General features: G+C 41.3%; 1 protein-coding gene across 3 annotated transcripts; it reads left to right on the top strand.

The window, feature by feature from the left end:
• Positions 1-624: 624 nt before the first annotated feature.
• Positions 625-20,940, top strand: LOC116315884 (butyrophilin-like protein 2). 3 transcript variants are annotated; one of them, XR_005611933.1, is made up of 7 exons: positions 11,183-11,313; positions 14,618-14,968; positions 17,461-17,793; positions 17,899-18,012; positions 19,828-20,160; positions 20,227-20,380; positions 20,533-20,940. XR_005611933.1 is itself a non-coding variant. In XM_039608866.1 (6 exons), the coding sequence occupies exons 1-6, from the start codon at positions 701-703 to the stop codon at positions 20,316-20,318; spliced, it is 1,254 nt and encodes a 417-aa protein (XP_039464800.1). In that variant the 5' UTR covers positions 625-700; the 3' UTR covers positions 20,319-20,940. The 3 variants fall into 3 exon arrangements, 2 of the variants coding, with proteins under 2 accessions (XP_039464800.1, XP_031590175.1); XM_039608866.1 differs by lacking the exon at positions 11,183-11,313 and adding an exon at positions 625-731 and having other exon boundaries at positions 20,227-20,940; XM_031734315.2 differs by having other exon boundaries at positions 20,227-20,940.
• The last annotated feature ends 770 nt before the right edge of the window (positions 20,941-21,710 follow it).

Here is a 21,710-nt window from a genome sequence, read left to right as displayed (position 1 = left end):
AATTAGGATAGCCACATGTTTTAAGTGCTTCCTTTACATGTGTGTGTTCCTTCTTTTTCCCTTCAGGCTCAGAGGGAACATGTTCTGCCCGGTGGTGTGTGTGTTTACCGGAAGCCCACACACACGGACCAGTACCTCCTCTTTGACTCCCATCACCCTCTGGAACACAAACTTGGAGTAATTAGGACCCTACACCACCGAGCAGAACATGTTCCCTCTAAGCCTGAGGGAAAAAGAAGGAACAATTACTCATATTATTATACTAATACTTTTTTCTTTTTATTTAATTATTTATTCATTTTTATTATTTTACGCACGCACACACACACACACACACACACACCACCATCTATACAGCTTCTAAACTTACTGTCAGTTTTGCTAAACTAAATCTGTAATAAGCTTCAGCTTCAGGTTACATTAATATTAACCCCGTGGATCAACCACGTGTTCCTGAAAGCAGCCCGCTGTCTGCAGTGTCTGTGCTCCCTGCTGCTTCTCTCTCACTTTCATGCTGAAAGTTCTGCAGGAAGATTGTATTTAAATAAAAAAAAATTATTTTGAAGGCTCTGAGAGGAAGTTGTGAGGTGTCTCTGTGTAACTTAAGAGGAGGAAACTTTGTTTAGTGCGTCAGCGGTGCTGTGATCGAGCTGTGTGCGCCTGTTTCTCAGAGTTAACGGGACTTTCAGCGGAGAGGAAGATGCTGCTGTGGCTCGTACTGCAGGTCCTCGGTAAGAAAGCACACATGCAGACAGTGTGTGACACGCGCTGACTGCATGAGGCCCCTCTGTGTAGTGACTGTGGTCCCCACATGCAGGCTTCATGCGGGGCGGGTCTCACAGTGATAGCTGAGCTCATGATCCTGATATCTGCACGTGTGTGTTTAAAAAGTGCGTCAGTGCTCGTGTCCGTGTGATTCACGGCAGAAATAAAAGTAGTTTGTATAAAAACTGAAAGCTTGTCTCACATTATAAAAAGCCCCGTTTACCATAGAAAGCACTTTAATGTGTCAAAAATTTAATTTTACAATAACGCCACGTGCACAATCATCTTTTGGTTGGTTGGAAGGTTGCCAGTCTTCTAGCTTGCTTACTTGCCACAAGTGCACTGTGCCACCTACCAATAGAAAGAAAAAATAATGTGCATATTTCCACAAGAGAAATCCCACGCCTGGACCGTCGTTGACCGCCGCCATGATTCTAGCCTGCTTTTTACATCCAACACAAAAACTGCAGTCGTGGTGTTTTTGATTGTACTCAGAACTTGGAAATTCTGCCTTCTGAATAGGAAGATGTAGGTAACACCAGACTGCAGATGAGCTGCATACAGAGCTGGACTGGGACAAAAAAATCGTCCCGGGCATTTTGACTAGAGACCGGCCCACCATTATAGGAAAAATCATAAAGCCTTTGAATGAAAATAAACACTGTTGTGACAGTGATGTACACTGTTCTGATGGTATATATGTATCAATCTATCAATTGTTTGTTGTAAGACTCAGATAATTATTTTTTTTAAAAAGCGAGACATTTTAAATGAGAATAATAAAGAAAACTATTTCCTTGTCCCCCCCTTTCCCTGTTAATGCCCTACCTGGCCCCCTGGCATCACTTTGCTAGATCCGCCCCTGCACAGTTACCAGCTGTCAGCTACGTAGAAAAGGATCCTGGTGTTATTTGTCTCTCAGAAACAGTTCATAACTTCCCTTCAACTCATTCATGTCACCTAAAAGGTAAACCTGTTTCTACATCACCTGTTCAGCTCTGATGATTCAGTAAGGACATCTCCTGGTTTCATCTGCATGTTTCCCTCTCACCAGATAACCAAACCGATATCATGACCAGCAGCTTTACAGCTGTGGCTCCAGCAAACATCAGCTGATACTAGCAATTAATATTGTGGCGAGCTCAGACAAGGAGGAGACAGAGGTTTCGTTCGGTCTTGCTTCCCGCCGCGTTAGCCCGGGAGCACAGCCGTTTATTCTGCTTTTTGGGGAACACTGCCGCGAGCCAACTGCTCCGCGCGGCAACATACACGGCAATAACAACACACAAAATGGCGCTCTCTCACCCGGAAACACACAGTCGCAGAGGGAGCGTCACCCGTAACCATGGCAACATAAACAAACATAACTGTAAGACAGAACATAAATGTCAACAACAAATCCCCGAACAGCCCTGGCCCGCTACAATATTAAATAAATTCTAACAACAGCTGATCATTGATCAGTTTCGTGATTGAAGTAGAAACGGGAGAGAATGAGAGAAGAAGAGGCAGCTGTGCAGCTTCAGCTTTGTGTCTTTTTCATTTTAGCTGAAGTCCGGGACAAACTGTGTTCCTTTTCACCTCAGTACGAAACGCGTAATATTTTCTCTGAATACCAGACGATTCTGTTTTTTACGGGACGGTTGGCAACTCTAATAATTAACCGTATGAACAAAATAAAGTTCAACATCAGTAACATAGCACCCACCCAGCTGTATACAGTAGAAACTCCGTCATGCTAGCTAGCACGCAGTACGAAAATGTCAGCATACCGAAAATAAACTCCACCTAAACTTGGTTTATATCTGACTCTGATAGACTGCAGGTCATAACTTCTTACCTGAAGTTCAGTTCACCTGATACTCGGACTGGCGGCCACTTCGGGTCTCTCCTCTTGCCTCCCCTTTTCCTTCATCCACCTGCTGGCTTCCACCACTTGCTAATGTTATTGAATCTGTGGAAGCTCCGCGATATCCACCACACGAAGTAACGAGTAACGAGCCTATCTAAATCCCAGTAACGAGTAACGCGTTCCTGGTTTTGGCATAATAACTAGTTACCGTGCTCGTTACCACAATAATAACGTAGTTACTGTAACGCGTTACTTAATAACGCGTTAGTCCCAACACTGCTTGTAACGCCGTTATTCCCATCACTGGTGATAAAGCAATAGACCTTTTGGGCCAATTCTATTTTTCTGCATAATCCATCATATAAAAGTGAATCAAATGGAAAAGTGTCTTTTTAAATAATTGTTTATTACTTTTAGTCTTAACTTTATAAACACTGCATCAAACAAAAATTAAATTAAATTCAACAGTCTTTGACTTTAATAAATTTGTTTAACATTTAAACATATTTCTGCAAATTACACCATATTTTAAGAAAATAAAGGATTACACTGTATTTCTACATACTCCAGCATATAACATAAGTTATTTTTGTGTATACACACACATCCTTTCATATAAATACAGCAAAAAAATAAATAAAATTAACAATAACATCTTTTAACAGTTGGTAAAGTGCAGAGAGGCATAATATTGAGATAACCAAAACAGAAAATGCTATTGCATGCTACATTTAGGCTGTTAATCCAGTCTCATTTTGTGGCAACCCTGAAAAGACCTATGTTTTATTTTCTTTTGGACTGGTTATATCACATCAGCAGAAGCTTCTCAAACCTTCTACCAGACATTCTGTTCCTTTTTGGGGAAAGCACCAATCCACCTAAACTGAACAGCCGTTCCACTGGAGCACTGGATGGAGTTGGACTGTTGTATTTCATGTACATCTTTTTGAGATTTGGGAACTGATTCAGAATCTCAAGCTCATAGCCTGACTTTAAAAAGTCAGTTACTTCTTTTTCTGCTGAGAAGCTTTCTGTGGGCTGATTCTGAAATTCAAAAAAGTCCATTTCGGCTGGGCTGGCTGGCATTTGGGACACGTTAGTGTTCTCAGTTGCAGGAGCAGCTTTACGACACTCTGTTATCAGGAGCTCCTTCACATACTCTCTCCTACGCTCATCTCTCAGCCAACGAAGTTTAAACTTGGGACAAGTGGCCGCTGCGAGAAGTCCTTCTTGGGTATCCAGAACAGCATCAAAACTAGTCTTGATGGCCTGTAACATACAATATGATGCATCTAAGAATAAAATTATTTTACTATATAATTACCTATTGTCATTATTTGTGGGCTTTACTGTCATGGTCCCCGCACCTCGCCAGCTGACATCTGTCAGTCTCCTTGTTTTGTTTGTTCTCCCTCTCTCGCCTCTGCTCTCTCTTTCTCTCTCGCTCTCTCCCGCTCTCTCTTTCTCCTGCCGGGGCGGAGCTCAGTGTGGGCTCCCGCCCCTGGCCCACACACCTGGGGATGATCAGCACACCTGTCGCTGATTATGAATTAGAAGGGCTACTTAAGATGGCAGACCTGCTCAACTCATCGCTGGATCGTTGAGCCATCAGCGGCAGTCCCCCTGCAGTCTGCAAAGTTAAGTTGTGAGTACGTCTGAACCTGGAAACTAACTGTGGATCTGTTTGTGTGTAGATTTTCCCCGAACCCGTTCCCCGTGCACTGAGACAGATTGCAAGCCAGAGTGGTGGTGGCGAGAAGAGGAGCTGTGTGTGTTTGCGAAGGCTGCGTGAAATTCTTCCCTCCCTGGACTCCTGCTCCTTTCACCCCGGACTCTGGGACCCCAGCCCCTTTTCCCCAAACACCGTTGTATATATTTCACTGTAAATAAATTCACTCTTGTTTTGAAGGAATTCATGGTCTGCGCCTGAGTCTGCTTCAGTAGTCGTGACATTTACAGCTCTAAACCATCTATATTTTCTATTATCGATACTGTATGAGATTTCATTTTGGTTGAGGCTTTTGTTGATATTATGATTATTGTCATGATTAATGATGATCAATATCCCTGATATTTAACAAGGGGTGAATACTTGGTCTTTTATTCTATCATTTTAATAAATGTACACGCTGCTTAAAACAAAGTATAACATCCACCCACTGTGAATGGTATAATAAATTTAACAAATCCACCCAAAGCAATTAATAATAATCTTACCTTTACAATGACATCTGGAAGGCTGGCTGTCATTCTAGAGAGGTCATCTTTCAGGGCAAGCGTCTTTGACATCAGGCTTGTGAGTGTTGGCAGTAAAGCCCCATAGGTGCACTCATCCCCTTGTAAGATGTCCAGAGCCACTGTCAGGGGCTTCATCACAGTACAGTACTCTTTCAAGAACTGGTACTCCCTTTCATTAAGGCACTTGATTCCCAGTTTTACACACAGGGGATTAAGTTCATTCAAGGGAATTGTGATGATTCTAGAAATGGCCTCATACAGGGAATTCCACCTTGTGGATGTCGGTACCATTAGTTTCCTCCGGCTGACTTCCTCCACCTGTTCAGAGGCTAATGTTGATCGACTTGCTTTAGTCCAAAGAGCAGAACATTTTGCAATGCTACTCCTATATCAGCCTTGGTGTCTGCACAGGAATTTAGATGTTTGTCAACATCGCTTGTTGAAATCAAGTTAATTGTGTGCGATGCACATCTGTAGTGTGGAGGGAGGCTAAACTGTGCATCACCAGATGCGGTTGAAAGAACTTCTATGACATCAGTAAAGGTCGGTTCCTCGTCATCACCTTCTTCATTTTCAGATTCAGACTCCAAATGACAGGGCTGACATACTCTGAATGCTTTGGCAAAATTGGATGCATTATCCGTTACAGTGGCAATAACTTTGCCTTGTAGTCCATATGATGAATGGATTTCTTCAATCTCTGCTCCAATTACATCATAGGTATGGCTGCCTCTAATTCTCTTGCATGCTAGGGCGGCCTTGTTGCGTTGTAATGTGGAATTAATCCAGTGAACTGTTACACCCATAAAACTTTTATTATTTACCGTCCAGATGTCAGCAGTGGTGGAAACAAACTCTGCCTCTTGGTGTGTAGCCTTCAAGTTAGAGTTCCTTTTGTCATATTCTCTCTCAAGGTATCCTACAAATGACTTTCTCTGGGGCAGCTTGACACCACTTTTAGTTGGTATTTTTTCTACGATGCGTCGGAATGATTCAGAGTCTACAGTGGAAATCGGCAACATGTGCTCGACGATATAGGCAACGACGAGCTTCTTCAGTTCAGCGGCACTAAGTCCTGTCGCTCTTACGTCTAGTTTAACCTGTTTAGCAGGAGTGGGTCCATCTGAGGTTTGCCCGGTGGAAGTAGTAGTGGAAGTTACTTGTAACGCGTTACTGCCCATCTCTGTTTATTATACAGGCTATACAGTACATAAAATCAAAACTCACATGTTTTATGTAACTAAAGTGTGTAACAGGGGGATTTCCAACTTTCCAACTTTCTAACATGATGGGTATTATTTTATCCCGGGTTATTATCCAGGGATCGGACCACCAACATTCTGATTAGTAGCTGACCTGCTGCAGTGACTGTGGATCAAGGTGCAGTTCTGCTAAAATGTTGAAAACCTCAGTTGAGCGAGAACATCTGGCATTTATGATCCAGTCAGTTTCAGGTTCCTTTTTATCTGTCAGGTGACATCATCAGACCTCATCAAATCTCAAAATCTGATGATAATAAATATCCATCCATCCTCTTCTACTTATCTGGGGCCAGGTCGTGGGGGCAGCAGCCCAATATAAGTTAAAGTGATTAATAATTAGTGTGAAATATTTATAAACCTTGTGACAGGACATGACAGGGAAACTATTTTATGCTGATTATTTTCCAGAAGTCTCCTTGACTGAGTATCCAAGCAGTCACAATAAGGTAGATATGTGTCCATGTTTGTGTCATTGCTTCACGCCTCCAGACAAACAAAGACTTGATTATAGTTTCCAGTCTGCTGGGCTCCAGGTGACATAGGCTTCCTTTACAGAGTGAGTGAGATGATCTCTGCAGACACCCACAGGCTAGGCAATATTTTATCCTCCAGCTCCAAAGAGCTTTGCACAGTGCACCTTAAACCAACAGCAGTTAGTTATTCAGTCTTATATTGAAATCATCATCTGGTGTTTCATTTTCGTCGGATTTCATTAGAAAAGTTTTTTTTATTATTATGGTTAAATAATACAATTCTTCTTTAATTATTACATTTGTACACATCTGTGGAAATGTCTCTGGACTCTCCTCAGCAGTAGATTTACAGCTTTAAAAAGAGAAACATTTATTTCCCCAGAGATTGTTAAAAAATCCTTATTATTATCCATGGTTCCCATGGTAACAACCTTCACCTCCAAGGCCTAAATAAATGTCTTGGATTGCTCTCAGGATCTGAGGAGCTTTAGAGATAAACACACTAAGCAATGACAAATCACAGGTACATATCAGTTTCCTCCTAAAATCTACAGAGTAGAAACTACAAATAAAATTTAGCTGATGTCTGTATCAGGATGAAACTGAGGCCAACCTGGAAATTCTTATTTTCATCTCTTTTCATTTAGTTGAACAAGAAGAATCATTTCTAATGATTTAAACATTGAAATGAATGTAACAGAGAAATAAATGGATGACTAAATGAAAGTGTCCAGTGAAGTGAAGCTGTGCTGACACCCTGAGGACAAACAGGACTCTGCATGCTGCGTTTACTGTCAGCTCAGGAAAGCAGAGCACCGCTGCACACAGAAGGGTTACTGTCTGCTGTATTCACCACAAAACACTTATATCAAAATAATTTGATTGTTCAGAGTGTATTTCTAATTTTTGTATAGCATCATTTCACAATAACCATTTACTGGCTCTTAAAAATTAAGAAATATAGCTGCAGTTTAAAATCAGATCATACTTATTTTATCAGACATTTGAATATATTTGTCATGTTTTAAATTATAAATAACACTTCCCACAACATGGGAGAGAGCCACAGATCACCTCTGAGGAAAGAGGAGATCGTTGAGCTTCCTCGTAGTTTCACACCTGTTAATGAACTTTGTGTTGGCCAAAGTTCATCAACTGGTGTGAAACCTAGTCACTGACAGCTTTGACAGCTGATTACAGGGTGTCCTGGTGCTCTGCTGTGATTGGCTGAGCCCCAGACCTTCTCCCAGTGTAGCTGATATTCCTGTCTGGCAGATGGACATCCAGAATGTTTTCAGAGTGATGACAATATGAGGGCGACGAAAGATGTTGGGGTGCCACTGAGTAGCCAGCAAAATCTGTGGGGTGGCCAGTTCTCCCCCACTGCCAAGTTTGTGTTCCAGAGGGTGGTGGGAGTCAAAGAGTACCACTCCAACAGCCAAACCCATCTGTTCTCTGATTGGTTTGTTAAATTTGTGATTGAAATGACATTGACCAATCAGCTGAAAGGAAGAAAAATCTAATCAAAATGTATACGTGTAAGTTGATATGGAGGACCACAAGAGCCACACGCATCGAAATAAAGAATTCTGTGCTTAAATAATGAATTGTAGAATAAATTCTGCATTTGTAAATTCATTTTTGAATTCCAATTTAATAAACTGATTTTTAAAATCCATTTCCCTTTCCTGTTCGCTCAGGGATTAATTTCTGGATAAATTTCTGGATTAGCTGTTGGATTAACAACTTCATTTTAAAAATCGTGCAGCTATTCAAATTAGCATATCTGTTTCATACTGCAGCCATTGATGGTGGCTTGGGGCATCAGACGCACACACTGGAAAACCAGCACCTGGACTATCATTATTATTATTATTATTAACCACTGATTATTTACATCTGATGTAAATAAAAGGAAACAGCAAAGACTCTAAATGACAGAATCACTGTCATCTCTGGATTTACAGTTTTGTAATTCCAGTTGCAGTTCAGTGAACACCACTCATATTAAAATGTATTGTAGTTATTTATTCTAGCCTAATGTTTTATAACACTGTTCAATATTTCAGATGTTCTTTTATTTTATTATCTAATAGTTTCTTATAGTATTCCTTCTTACTACATCTCAGTATGTTAATCAACTTTTTTTTATATCTTTTATAAACATTTTCAGCTTCTTCAGTTTTCTGTCTTAAGACATTTCTGTTTAGTGTATTTTTCTTTTTACATGCATTTATTATGTATGGACACTCCATATATTTATGTTTTCTAATACATTGCTTTATTGGGCAGTTTGTGTTATATCATAATGTAAATATTCTAAGGAATTCATCATACACACTGACATCTTGTTTCTGACATATTTCACCCAGTTTTGTTTTATTTAATCGTTTTAAAAGCATTTATTGTTTCCTCTGTTCTTACTCGTCTCTGATCTTTATTTCTGTCCAAATTATTAATCTTGTAATTACCTTCACAGACTGTACAAACTGGAAGATGGTCACTGATGTCACTACTGAGAATCCCACTTAGTGCCTCCAACCTTCCAATGATTGACTTTCTTATTTCAAGGAAAAAGGTGAATGTTTCTTATTTTAAGATAATTTTTTGTTTTACACTCTAAAAGCAATTTTTGCTTGAAATAAATGTAAAATGGTTAATTTTTAGATTTACAGACTAAATAAGAAAAAAAGAAATATATACTTGAAACAAGTCTAATCATCTCACACATGAGACTGAAAACTAGCTTGTAATGTTCAAAACAAGATGGACAAGATAATCTGGCTAAATTTAAGACAATAAATCTTGTTAAGCTACAAGATATTTGCACGTTTGGTGAGTGTTGAGTAATTGCATATGAGCGCATGAGGGTGGGAATGGATGTCTGTATCTGTGTGTGCCTGTTTGTCTGTGTCTATATGTCAGGTTGGGTATCAGACGCCACCTCTCTGGGGACATCTCAGGCCCTCCAAGGTATGGAGGCCTATCTCCCCCCACCACTTCCCCTGCCAGTGGCAGACGCCTTCAGACATCGGTGCGTTGGTGGTTCTTTGTGTGCGGGGATGGGCGTCCAGGTACGCACCGGCTCACTCCTTGGTGGCTGCTTGTCGGGGCCTGGAGCCTGGGGCTCACTCGGGCCACTTTAGGGGTGGGGTGCCCTCGGCCTGGGGCTCGGTCACTCTGGCACAGCTGGCTGCCGGCGGAGCTCACGGAGACGTTACTGCAAACCCCCTGGCTTCTGCTCCGCGGCTGCTGAAGCACAGGTGGATCCTCTGAGGAAGAGGAGCGTTCCTAGAAACCACATAATCACATGACCAGAGGGGCGTGGCCTTCAGTGGTAGTAATAAAGGAACAGTCCACATGTTGAAGGCTCATCTCCAACAAAGCAAACCTGTGATCACTTTAACTCAGTATGTCATGAATCGCTGTGTGGCAGGCAGGAATGGGACCCAAAATGCAGGCTCTTAGACACGAGGGATGAACTCAAAACCACAGCTTTATTTGCTGGCCGGGAAAAGCATACAAAAGCAAACTAAACTAAACTGGAAAACGACAACCTAAACTCACAGGGAGGCAGAAGGAGATCTACACAGCATGAGGGATGACACGACACTGACACGAAGACACACTGGGCTTAAATACACTGAGGAAGTCATCAAGGAATTAGAGACAGAAGGGGAGGCAGTTGGGAGGAATAAGACCTAATGAGACAGGGGGAACAAAGCTAGAAACACTGACATAAGACAGGAACATGAACCTTCAGAGTAAAACCGGAAACAAGACACCACTAAACAAAGACGCAGACACGACACTGAGAGAAGGACTAGACACTGAACTAAACCTGCAATAAAACACAAGAGAACACAAAACCTACGAACTAATCCCTAAACAAGAATAACTGAAACATAGATTCATCATCATCATCATAAGAAAAGCATCCAAAATGCAAAAACACACCAAAACATAACTCAAAATACTGGGTCACCGACCCAGGACCGTGACACAGTATGATGGATTGTTTGGATTTGTCTTTGTTTTTGTTTCTCTGCATGTCCAGCAGAGGGTTTTCTGCTGTTAATTGAGTTGTTGCATTTGTATGTTGTATTTTCTTTAGAAGAGTAAGGATCAGAGACAAACAGTGAGAACAGATGAAGTTAGTTTGGACTTGCTGGTGCTGACTCTGACTGAGCTGATGTTTCTTAGAGCTGAGTCGGCGCTAACAGTTTCTGTAGTCTTGATGGAGCGTTTCTCATCTTTTCACCATCTCTGCTGGACATAACCAGAAATCTGAGTCAGCACATCCTCCCCGCAGGTGTGAAGAAGGAAACCTCACATACAAAATTGTGACTGAATTTGATTTGTAAATGTTTGACAAAGCTTAAAAACCTACTGTCAGTTTTGTACATTTTAAAATATAATTTTTAATTTCTAAATTTAAGTTTCAAGTGACAGCAGAATATTAGCACAAAGCAGCAAACACATGTTACTAAAATCAGTGCACGGTCAGCCGTGTAGACGGCTGTCTCTCCTCTGAGTTTAATTGTGAAAGTCATTTGCTGTAAAAAAAAAGGTTTTATTTTGAAGGATCAACAGGAAATTATCAGGGTTCCTGTGTCTAACTTAAGAGGACAAAACTTTTAGTGCAGCAGCAGCTGTGTATAGTTGTTATCAGGACTTTAACTGGAGATGAAGATGTTGCTGCCACTCCTGCACCTCGTACTCGGTAAGAGCGCTCTTTGAATGCAAACACAACGACACAGCTGTTTGTGCTTTTAGACAACAAAGTCTGTAACATGAGTTTACTGGATGTAAATATCAGCTGGATGTTGAACACAATGACTTAACTCCAGATCACTGCAACGCACAGCAAAGGACTTTAAATCAGGTCTCTGCTTCTCACTCACGTGAGGTTTTCTACAAGTCTAAGCTTTGTTTTATATTTTAATGCTTCCATTTCTTTTGTTTGGTTGTTTTAAGGTTTTTAACCATGTTTAGTGAGAAGCTTTAGTACCCTCGGCTGATTCCTCCAGTTTCTTTTAAAAGTTGTAGATGTGCATCATCAGTTAAAGTATTATCACCACAGTGAAGTTAATGGAAGTTAAAATGATCTTGTCCAATGAGTTTCCGGCTTTTTGGGTGATTACAAACTCACTGATCTGATGTAAATAAAAGGAAGGAGCAAAGACTAAATGACAGAAGCAGCACTGTTGCCGCACAGCAAGAAGGTCCTGAGTTCAATTCCAACATCAGGCCGGGGTCTTTCTGTGTGGAGTTTGCATGTTCTCCCCGTGTTTGTGTGGGTTCCCTCCGGGTACTCCGGCTTCCTCCCACCGTCCAAAGACATGCAGCTTGTGGGGATAGGTTAATTGGATAATCCAAATTGTCACTAGGTGTGAATGCGGGAGTGAATGTGAGTGTGAATGGTTGTCTGTCCCTGTGTGTTGGCCCTGCGACAGACTGGCGACCTGTCCAGGCTGTACCCCGCCTCTCGCCCTATGACAGCTGGGATAGGCTCCAGCGCCCCCCGCGACCCTGAAAAGGATAAGCGGAAACGAATGGATGACAAACTAACAGCATGTGTTACAGAGAGAGCTCCTCTGTTATCACTGTCATCTCTGGATTTACAAGTTTGTAATTCCAGCTACAGTTCAGTGAACAATGTTCATATTAAAATGTAGTTGTTTATTCTAGCCTCATGTTTTATAACACTGTTCAGTATTTCATATATTATTTTATTTTATTATTATCTAATAGTTTCTTATAGTATTCCTTCTTACTACATCTTAGTATATTAATCAACTTATTTTATATATTTTATAAATAATTTTAGCTTCTTTAGTTTTCTGTCTTAAGAAATTTCTGTTTAGTACACTTTTTTAATAAAACTCATCATATGCACTGACATCTTGTTTCTGATGTATTTCACCCAGTTCTGTTTTACTTAACCGTTTTAAAATCATTTATTGTTTCCTCTGAAACAAATTATTAATCTTGTAATTGCTACCATTGACTGTAAAACTGTAAGATGGTCACTAATGAGAAGTCCACTTACTGTCCGTGTTCCAATAATCAGAATTATTTCCCTTTTTGCGCTGATTTATTGAAGAAAAAAAAAAATCAAATCAAATGACTTTTATTGTCACGTCACATGTGCAGGTACACTGGTACAGTACATGTGAGTGAAATTCTTGTGTGCGAGCTTCACAAGCAACAGAGTTGTGCAAAAATACAATAACGTAAAACAAGCAAAATATAAAAATGGCTAATCTAAAAAGTAATAAATATATGTACAATATATAAAGGTGTATACATTACTGAACGTGTGTACTAAATATGTTTTTCTACGTGTGTGTGTGTGTGTGTGTGTGTGTGTGTGTGTGTGTGTGTGTGTGTATATAGTGTGTATATACATGTCTTACAAATGAAATAAAGTAAACAATAAAATAAGATATATAAAATATACAGAGGTTGGTATGTGCAAAACAGTGGCATTTATATACAGTATGGAGTGCATAATGTTGAAGTTCCAGTAGTGAGGGTGAGGTGTCTATGACGTGTTCAGCAGTCTGATGGCCTGATGGAAAAAGCTGTCTCTCAGTCTGCTGGTACGGGACCGGATGCTGCAGAACCTCCTTCCTGATGGAAGTAGTCTGAACAGTTTGTGGCTGGGGTGACTGGAGTCCTTGATGATCCTCCCCGCTTTCCTCAGGCACCGCTTCCTGTAGATGTCTTGGAGGGAGGGAAGCTCACCTCCAATTATCCGTTCAGCACACCGCACTACTCTCTGGAGAGCTTTGCGGTTGTAAGCGGTGCTGTTGCCATACCAGGTGGTGATGCATCCAGTGAGGATGCTCTCAATGGCACAGCGATAGAAGGTCCTGAGGATGCGGGGGCTCATGCCGAATCTTTTCAGTCTCCTGAGAAAGAAGAGGCGCTGCTGCGCCTTCTTCACTGTTTTGTCTATGTGTACTGACCACGTAAGATCCTCAGCCAGATGTACACCAAGGAAGCGGAAGCTGCTCACTCTCTCCACAGCGGCGCCGTTGATGGTGATGGGGGTGTGTACTCCTCTGCACCTCCGGAAGTCCACTATCAGCTCCTTTGTCTTTGCGACGTTGAGGGTGAGATGGTTGTCTTGACACCAGTGGGTCAGGGCGCTGACCTCCTCCCTGTAGGCCCTGTAGAATGGCCTCTGACCATTGCCTTCTCTTTGACCATCGTAAAACTGAAAGCACAATATATTGTATTTGCTAAATAACATCGTAACATCATAAACTAGCTTGTTACACTCTTACTACAAACTAACAAGATAAAACTTTCAAATGTACAAATTATTGTACCATTTTTACACAAAACAAAATATAATTGTTTGATACCTTGTTTAGAGTCCAGATCATGTTGCTGACTGATATTTTTCAAGATCCACCATATTTCTGATGACCAGCACATTAGCTTCCTCTGATAATCCATTTAGTTTAATGAGTTTGCCGTCCCACTTTATTTTAGTATTGTACTTTTTTGGCTATTTCAGCATTGTGTTTAAAAGTCTTTATATATGAGACTTTTCTCATGTTTATGAAAAAAAATTAACAACACGTGACCAGTGAGCTGTGTGTGTTTGGTGGTTGTTTGCTCCTGCTCAGTCGAGAGAAGTGTTTACTAACCTTTTTTTACTTACTTTTCAGTTTACTGACCGATGAGTTTTTGTTTGTTTCTTTAAATGGTGATAGCGGCTTGTCTGTCTCTTTTAGTCGAGTTATTAATAGAAACTTTAATGAAACCATTTAATTGAACCCTTTTGGCCTCCCGTTCTCCTTTATCTGACCCAGGCACTTTCTCTTACTTTCCCTCATCCCCTGCACCCTTTTCGGGGAACGTAATGCCATTTTTGAAGAAAACATGGCTGGGACTGACATTACATATTCTGCAACTTTATGAAACCACGTCATATGGACCCAAGGAAAAAATCCGCTGCATATACATAACACGTGTTTTTGTTGTGTGTGTGTGCTTGTGTCTCCTTCCAGTTTCCCAGCATGCCCTGGCTCCATTGGTGGAGGTGTATGAGGGGGAAATATCTGTCCCGTTGCTTTGCAAGTACTCAGGTTTTATACCTGAGGACAATCCCACAGTGCTGTGGACTCGCAATGATCTCAACCCCAAATCTGTCCACCTACGTCGAGAGGAAACAGATGATCTGAAAGGGCAACACCAGCGTTACAGAGGGCGCACATCAATGAGGCCTGATGCTCTGGACACTTTAGACTTCAGCCTCACTCTGAGAAACCCCCAAATGACTGATAGCGGCAACTACACCTGCTCCATTGGAAATGAAAGGGAGGAACTGAAAGTGACAGACATACAGCTGCATGTCAAAGGTAAGAAACCCAACACCTGTGATTACGAAGGTCAGAGGTCAAACTAAAGAGTAACAGAAAAGATCTTTCTAGTACTGAAAAACCTGATAAAATAGCAGCGATGTTTTCAAGATTCAACCAGTCTGGATACATCACAAAATGTGAAAATTGAATCTTATTTGTACAATTTTTGGTGTATCTGCTAAATCTGGATGATTTGATCCAGACATTCTTACATGTGCAGGAAAACCATCAGATCACAGGCCCAATAGGACAGACAATGACACAAAATGTTCTGTTATTTATGTGTAATTACTAAAAGTAGTCCTGTGAAGTCCTGGCACAGTTTTGGCTCACAGTCCATCCTGATATTCTTCATGCAGAATAGAGATTTTAATGACTTGATTATTGGTATTTATTTTTACTGGCAGCAGAGTCAGAGGTCAGTAACACAGATGCTCAGATCTCAGATCAGGTTGATTCTATGATTAAAATCAGTGTGACTGAATCTGCTTCTTTAGTCACAGAACATCCAGAAAATACTCTCAGCTCTTCATTTGTTCCACATTTTGTTATGTAACAGCCAAAAATCCACAGATGTACATAAGTACTCCCAGCCTTTGCCAGGACACTAAAAATTGAACTCCGCTGAATCTTGTTTACTCTCATAATCTGTCAGATGTTTCTTGACTGGAATCAATCTGTGGTAGATTCAGATGATTGGACATGATTTGGACAGGCACACACCTGTCTGTATAAGGTCCCATAGTTGACAGTACATGTCAGAATCTAATTGAGCCTTGAGGTCTAAAGAATTGTCTGCAGACCTCTGAGACAGTATGAGTTGTATCCGATCTGGGGATCGGTCCCAATGAGCACGGTGGCCTCCGTCATCTGTAAATGGAAGAACACCCACCAGGACTCTTCCTAGAGTTTGCCACCCAGCAAATCTTAGTGACTGGGGTAGAAGGACCTTGGTCAGGAGGATGACCAAAAACCTTATGGTCACTCTTCAAATTCAAATTTTATTTGTCACACACACAACCATACACAGTATGACATGAGGTGAAATGCTTGTAGCTGTGCAATGCAATGCCCGACCATTAAATGATAGTGGTTTTACAGTATTTACAATTTACAGGTTATTACAAAATTTACAGATTTAACTTAGAAATTTACAGTAAAAATGTCCAAATAGCAGAAAGAGATTATAAATTATAGGAAGCGTGCATAAAGAAAACCAGAGTGCGTGTGGTGATGTGTGTGGGAGAGTCCAGTCCTACACCTGGTTCAGGGCCCGAATAGCCTGGGGGAAGAAGCTCCTCCTCATTCTCTCTGTTTTGGCCTTAAGGGAGCGGAAGCGCTTCCCAGACCTCAACAGTGAGAAGAGTCCATTGTTGGGATGGGAGAGGTCCATCATAATCTTCCTAGCTTTGGACTTGGACCGCTTGGTGTAGATGGACAGCAGGTCAGGGAGCTCTGATTGAATGATGCGTTCGGCCGAGCGCACCACTCTTTGCAGATCTCGTCTGTCCTGCTTGGTGCCGTTCCCAAACCAGGTGCAGATGTTTCCCGTCAGGATGCTCTCGATGGTGCAGGAGTAAAAGTTCTTGAGCACCTTCAGTGGCAGATGGAAGTCTCTAAGTCTTTTGAGGAAGAACAGACGCTGATGGGCTTTCTTAACCAGGGTGTTGATGTAACAGGACCATGACAGGGTCCTGAGTGATGTGGACACTCTAACATAGCTCCAGTTTTTCTCAGTGGAGAGAGGAGAACTTTCCAGAAGGAGAGCCACCAATCAGGGCTGTATGGTAGAGCAGCCAGACTGAAGCTGCACATGACAGGCTACCTCGAGTTTGCCAAAAAGCCTCCGAAGGACTCAGATCATCAGAAAGAAAATTCTCTGGTCTGATGAAACCAATGTTGAACTCTTTGGCCTGAATGCCAAGTGTCATGTCTTGAGAAAACCAGGCACCACTGGTCACCTGGTCAATACTCTCCCTACAGTTAAACATGGTGGTGGCAGCATCATGCTGAGGGATATTTTTTCAGTGGAAGGAACTAGAAGAATGCACCAATGTACAGAGACCTTCTTGATAATAATCTCTTCCAGAGTGCTCTGGACCTTAGACTGGGTGAAGGTTTATCATCCAACAGGAAAACAATCCTAAACATAGAGCCAAGTTAACAACACAGCTTTTAGGGACCACTTTACCAATGTTTTTGAGTGGTCCAGACAAGAACCCAATCAAACATCTCTGCAGACATTAGAAAATGTCCGACTGCAAAGACAAAATGCCTAAAAATAGGTGCCAGTCTTGTAGTATCATACTGAGAAAGACTCAAGGCTGTACTTGCTGCCAAAGTTGCTTCAACAAAGCACTGAACATAGTTTGTGAACACACATTATTGTTATTCTTCATTGAGTGTTGGAATGAAAAAATGTGGACATGTGAAGTGCTGGGAATATTTTCCAGATGCAATTTTAATTCTTTGGTTTACTGTCCTTTCAGACCAGGAACTGAAGGTGAAGGTTATTGAAGGATCAGAGTCTGTCATCCTGCCCTGCAAAACTAAACATGACCTACCTAAAAACACAAGTGTGGAGTGGATGAGATTGAACAGAGAAACCAGGATGGTCCATGGATATTCAAATGGAAGTGACCAACTTAAGAACCAGGACGACCTTTACTGTGGTCGCACAAAGATGAATGAAGACCTGCTGAGAACTGGAGACCTCAGTCTGACCCTGGAATACCCCACAGAGAGAGACAGTGGAGAATACATCTGCACCATCTACAGGGACAAAGACATCCAGAAGCAGAAAGTAGTGCTGCAGGTCAAAGGTCAGAGATGTAGCTAAAGACCAGTGGTCCGTGCACGATATTGAGATCAGAGTTTAAAGCTGATGTTATTTTTGTTTGTTTTTTTGTTTTGTATTTTTTACACAGAACGGTTTCCATCCTGGGCCACAGCTCTCCTGGTTTTCTTGGGTGTTGTCCTGGTCCTTGTTGTAGTCGTTTCTGGAGCTCTTTTATTTCATTTCCGGCACTATTTCATATCACGTGAGTGTCTCCTACTACACTACCCATAATGCCGGTGGTCAGCAGGTGTCCTCTGGTGGCTCCTTGACTGTGGCTCACACAAACTTGTTCCAGAAGCTGAAAGAGTTGAGAGTTACAAACAGCTGATACAGAGAGCTGAAGAGAAACTTCCAGGTTTGTTCCAGAAGTCAGAAAACCTCCTTCAGACAGTCATTGATCAGTGAAACAGCTCCACAACATGACTTTACTAAACAGTGTGTGTGCTTCACTGCATTGATCTGACACAGAGGCTGCATGTGTACAAGCTGTTCTTCTTCTGTGGTGGTAAACAGCAGGCTGACATGGAAACATGTGCTGACAGTAAATGTTGCAGCAGCTTCAGTAAATGTTCCTCCTTGAGTTGTGCTCAGTCATGTGGTGGAGAGCTTCAGATGTTCAGAGCAGACACATGAGATCTTCATGGTTTCTGTGCTGATGTGTGTGAGACATGGCCGACTGTGGAGGCTCAGTCTGTCTGTTCTTCTGCTCTTCATCCAACATGTCTGCAGCATTAGTAAGGTAGTGAGTGCTTAATTAATCATTTATAAAGCAATACTCATCCTTAGTGTTTGGTTTATAAATAGATATAAGTGTATAATCTTGATTAATATGTCTGTTTTATACGTCTGATGAACAAAGTATTTAGAAGCACATTCGTTTGCTTTAATAAATGTTTCGTTAGTACTTATTTCATATTTTATATCATGGTTAATTCAGGCAGTTAATAGTTAATGTCTTTTGTTCTAGAATCTAGATGATCTAAAGTGAGAACTACTTTGGCTTTATAAAGAATTGCTTAATGAAAATGGAAGTGTTTCAAGACTCCAACAAGTCTTTAAAACAGAAAAATGATGCAGACAAAGCACAAAGAGATACAGAATATACAAATATTAACTGCCAGGTGCAAACATCACCCACCTGAGGTTCACTGAATACTCAGCTTGTGCGAGTGGATTAAACTAAGAAGATCAGCTGAACAGTTGGAGTCACAGGATAGCTTAACTGAAATATACTGAAGCCTCTTCATTTAAGATAAACACAATTTTCACAAATCCATAGAGATTATTTGACATAACTTCACAAATAAGTGTAAACACCACAAAAAGATACCGTGTATCCATCATGTTAAGCCGCAGGCTCCACTCCTGGTGGTGCCCTTCCGTCAATTCCTTTAAGTTTCAGCTTTGCAACCATACTCCCCCCGGAACCCAAAGACTTTGGTTTCCCGGACGCTGCCCGGCGGGTCATGGGAATAACGCCGCCGAATCGCTAGTTGGCATCGTTTATGGTCGGAACTACGACGGTATCTGATCGTCTTCGAACCTCCGACTTTCGTTCTTGATTAAACTGATAATGCAGAGAAATGTCTCTGGGAGGTTTCAGAGTTTGGGATGTTTTAGTTCAGTCCTGATGTTCAGCTGTCCTCTGGTTTGTGCTCTGTTAGTCAGACGTGTCAACATCCAGCCTGCTTCAGTTCCTAAGTGATGCTGAATTAAACGAAATAGTGCTTTCACACAGAGGAACTCAGCTGAAATGAAGGAAGTAGTAAATGGTGTCCTCTTCATACCCAGTGAAAACTCTGAGCAGCTCCTCGGGGTGAGAAGGTGATCGGGTGAAGAGGTGGTTCTCCATCATGAATCAGAATCCCAAATCTCAATGGGCATTTCCACGGTACCTTATAAACCCCATCCTGTTAAAGAGTGATGTTACTGGTCCTTCTGCTCTGATTTGCTTCTGTCCTTCAGCATTTCTCTACACCTCTGAAAACTTGCTGCTGTCTGCTTGTTGTTCTTTCAGTTTTTATGGTAAAGGTGGAGGTGGAGGAGGGGGCGGAGTCTGTCCAGCTGCCCTTCAAAACCACAAAAAACCTGTCGGGGGAAATTCAAGTGATATGGGAACGTTATGAGCCGTTCCAGAAGGCTCATGTGTTTACAAACGGCCCAAACCAATATGAAGAACAGCACGAGGTTTACAGAGGCCGAACTGTGATGAACAAAGACCTGCTGAAAACTGGAGACTTCAGTCTGACCCTGAAACAGCCCACAGAGAGAGACAGTGGAGAGTACAAGTGTTTGGTCTGGAGGAAGGGAAACTTCATCAGAAAGAAAACTGTGAAGCTCAAAGTCAAAGGTTGGTTTGTCTGTTTGTTTGTTGGCTTGTGTGATTGTGTGTGACTGTCTTGTGTCTCCTCTGCAGGGAGAGTTCAGGTCCAGGATCAAACAGGGGACATCAGGAACAGCAGCAGCGCCATTGATCCGATGACTCTGATGGCTGATCAATCAGTTTGATCTGTGTGTTCTTTGATTGTTGATCAGTGATGTCAGCCAATCAGCATGATCACATGACCATGGTAATGATTTTTGTTCTCACTTATTTTGCATTTTTTATTGTAAATTTGGATTTAATCTAAATTACTATTATAATAATTATTGTTCGATGAGTTCAACCTCCGTCACTCTGACCTTTAAACTTTATCTGCATTTTGGGGTTTTGCTGTGTCAGCGTTGTACTACAGAAACACAGTTTCTACTTTTAAGTCCAGTTTCCTGTTGTTGGTGTTCATATGTGGTGCAGCCCCCTCCACCCATCCTGTTTCCTGATCTGTCTGCATCCTGTCAGCAAAACTATCCTGGACTTTGTCGGATCAGCTGTTGTGCTTTCTGTTCCCATATTCCTCGTCTCTGTCTCACCATCTTTATCCCTGTCTGGACTTTAATTATCAGCTTTAAACAAAGCTTCTGCTTTACTCGTCTTTCTTCACTGGACTGTTAGACAGAGTCATGTGAGCTGCACAGGGACTACACATGGAAAAGAGCAGCCTAGCTTGAGCCCAATTGGTTTCCATCTTCTGTTTTTAGACTGATTATTATCTGTTAACACACAAAATAAAATCATCTGGCTGACCTTTAATCTGATGCAGTGTTTTTCTTCTTCTGTGGTGTTTGTGATGGAGCAGCTGCTCCTGATGTGTTTGATGACACCAGGGTTCCTGCTGCTTCAGCAAAGGTCGACAAACAGTTATTTTTTTTAATATATAAAAGTTTTATAAGTTAGTCTCTAATATTTATGATAATTTTAAAGAGAAAGTCAGAACATCACATAAAAGTTATGTTGGTTTTGTAATGGAAGATTTCTGTTATTCTCATTTAAAGTGCTCATGTTTAGAGCTAGCTGAACTTATTTTGACCTCGACAGCTGAAGAAAACGGAAACTGTCAGAGGTCAGAGTCAGAGCTCTACTGAGCCAACAATCCCTTTAACGTTAACTAGTAATGACTTCATGAACTTCTAAACAAAATTTTTATCATTAGAGAAAAAAATGACCAATAATCATCCCACAGATGTAATATTATCTACAGCTACTTTTAGTACCATCGATGTTAAGTTAGACTCTTTTTCTCCAATTGATCTTTCTGAGTTAACTTCAATAATTACTTCCTCCAAACCATCAACGTGTTTTTTAGACCCCATTCCTACAAAACTGCTCAAAGAAGTCCTGCCATTAATTAATTCTTCAATCTTAAATGTGATCAACCTATCTCTAATAATCGGCTATGTACCACAGGCCTTCAAGCTGGCTGTAGTTAAACCTTTACTTTAAAAGCCATCTCTAGACCCAGCTGTCTTAGCTAATTATAGGTCAATCTCCAACCTTCCTTTCATATCAAAAATCCTTGAAAG

Source organism: Oreochromis aureus, linkage group 3, assembly GCF_013358895.1.
Source record: "Oreochromis aureus strain Israel breed Guangdong linkage group 3, ZZ_aureus, whole genome shotgun sequence".
Taxonomy (NCBI): domain Eukaryota; kingdom Metazoa; phylum Chordata; class Actinopteri; order Cichliformes; family Cichlidae; genus Oreochromis; species Oreochromis aureus.
The sequence above is the reverse complement of the archived record's forward strand: the minus strand, read 5'-3'. Positions and strand labels throughout refer to the sequence as shown.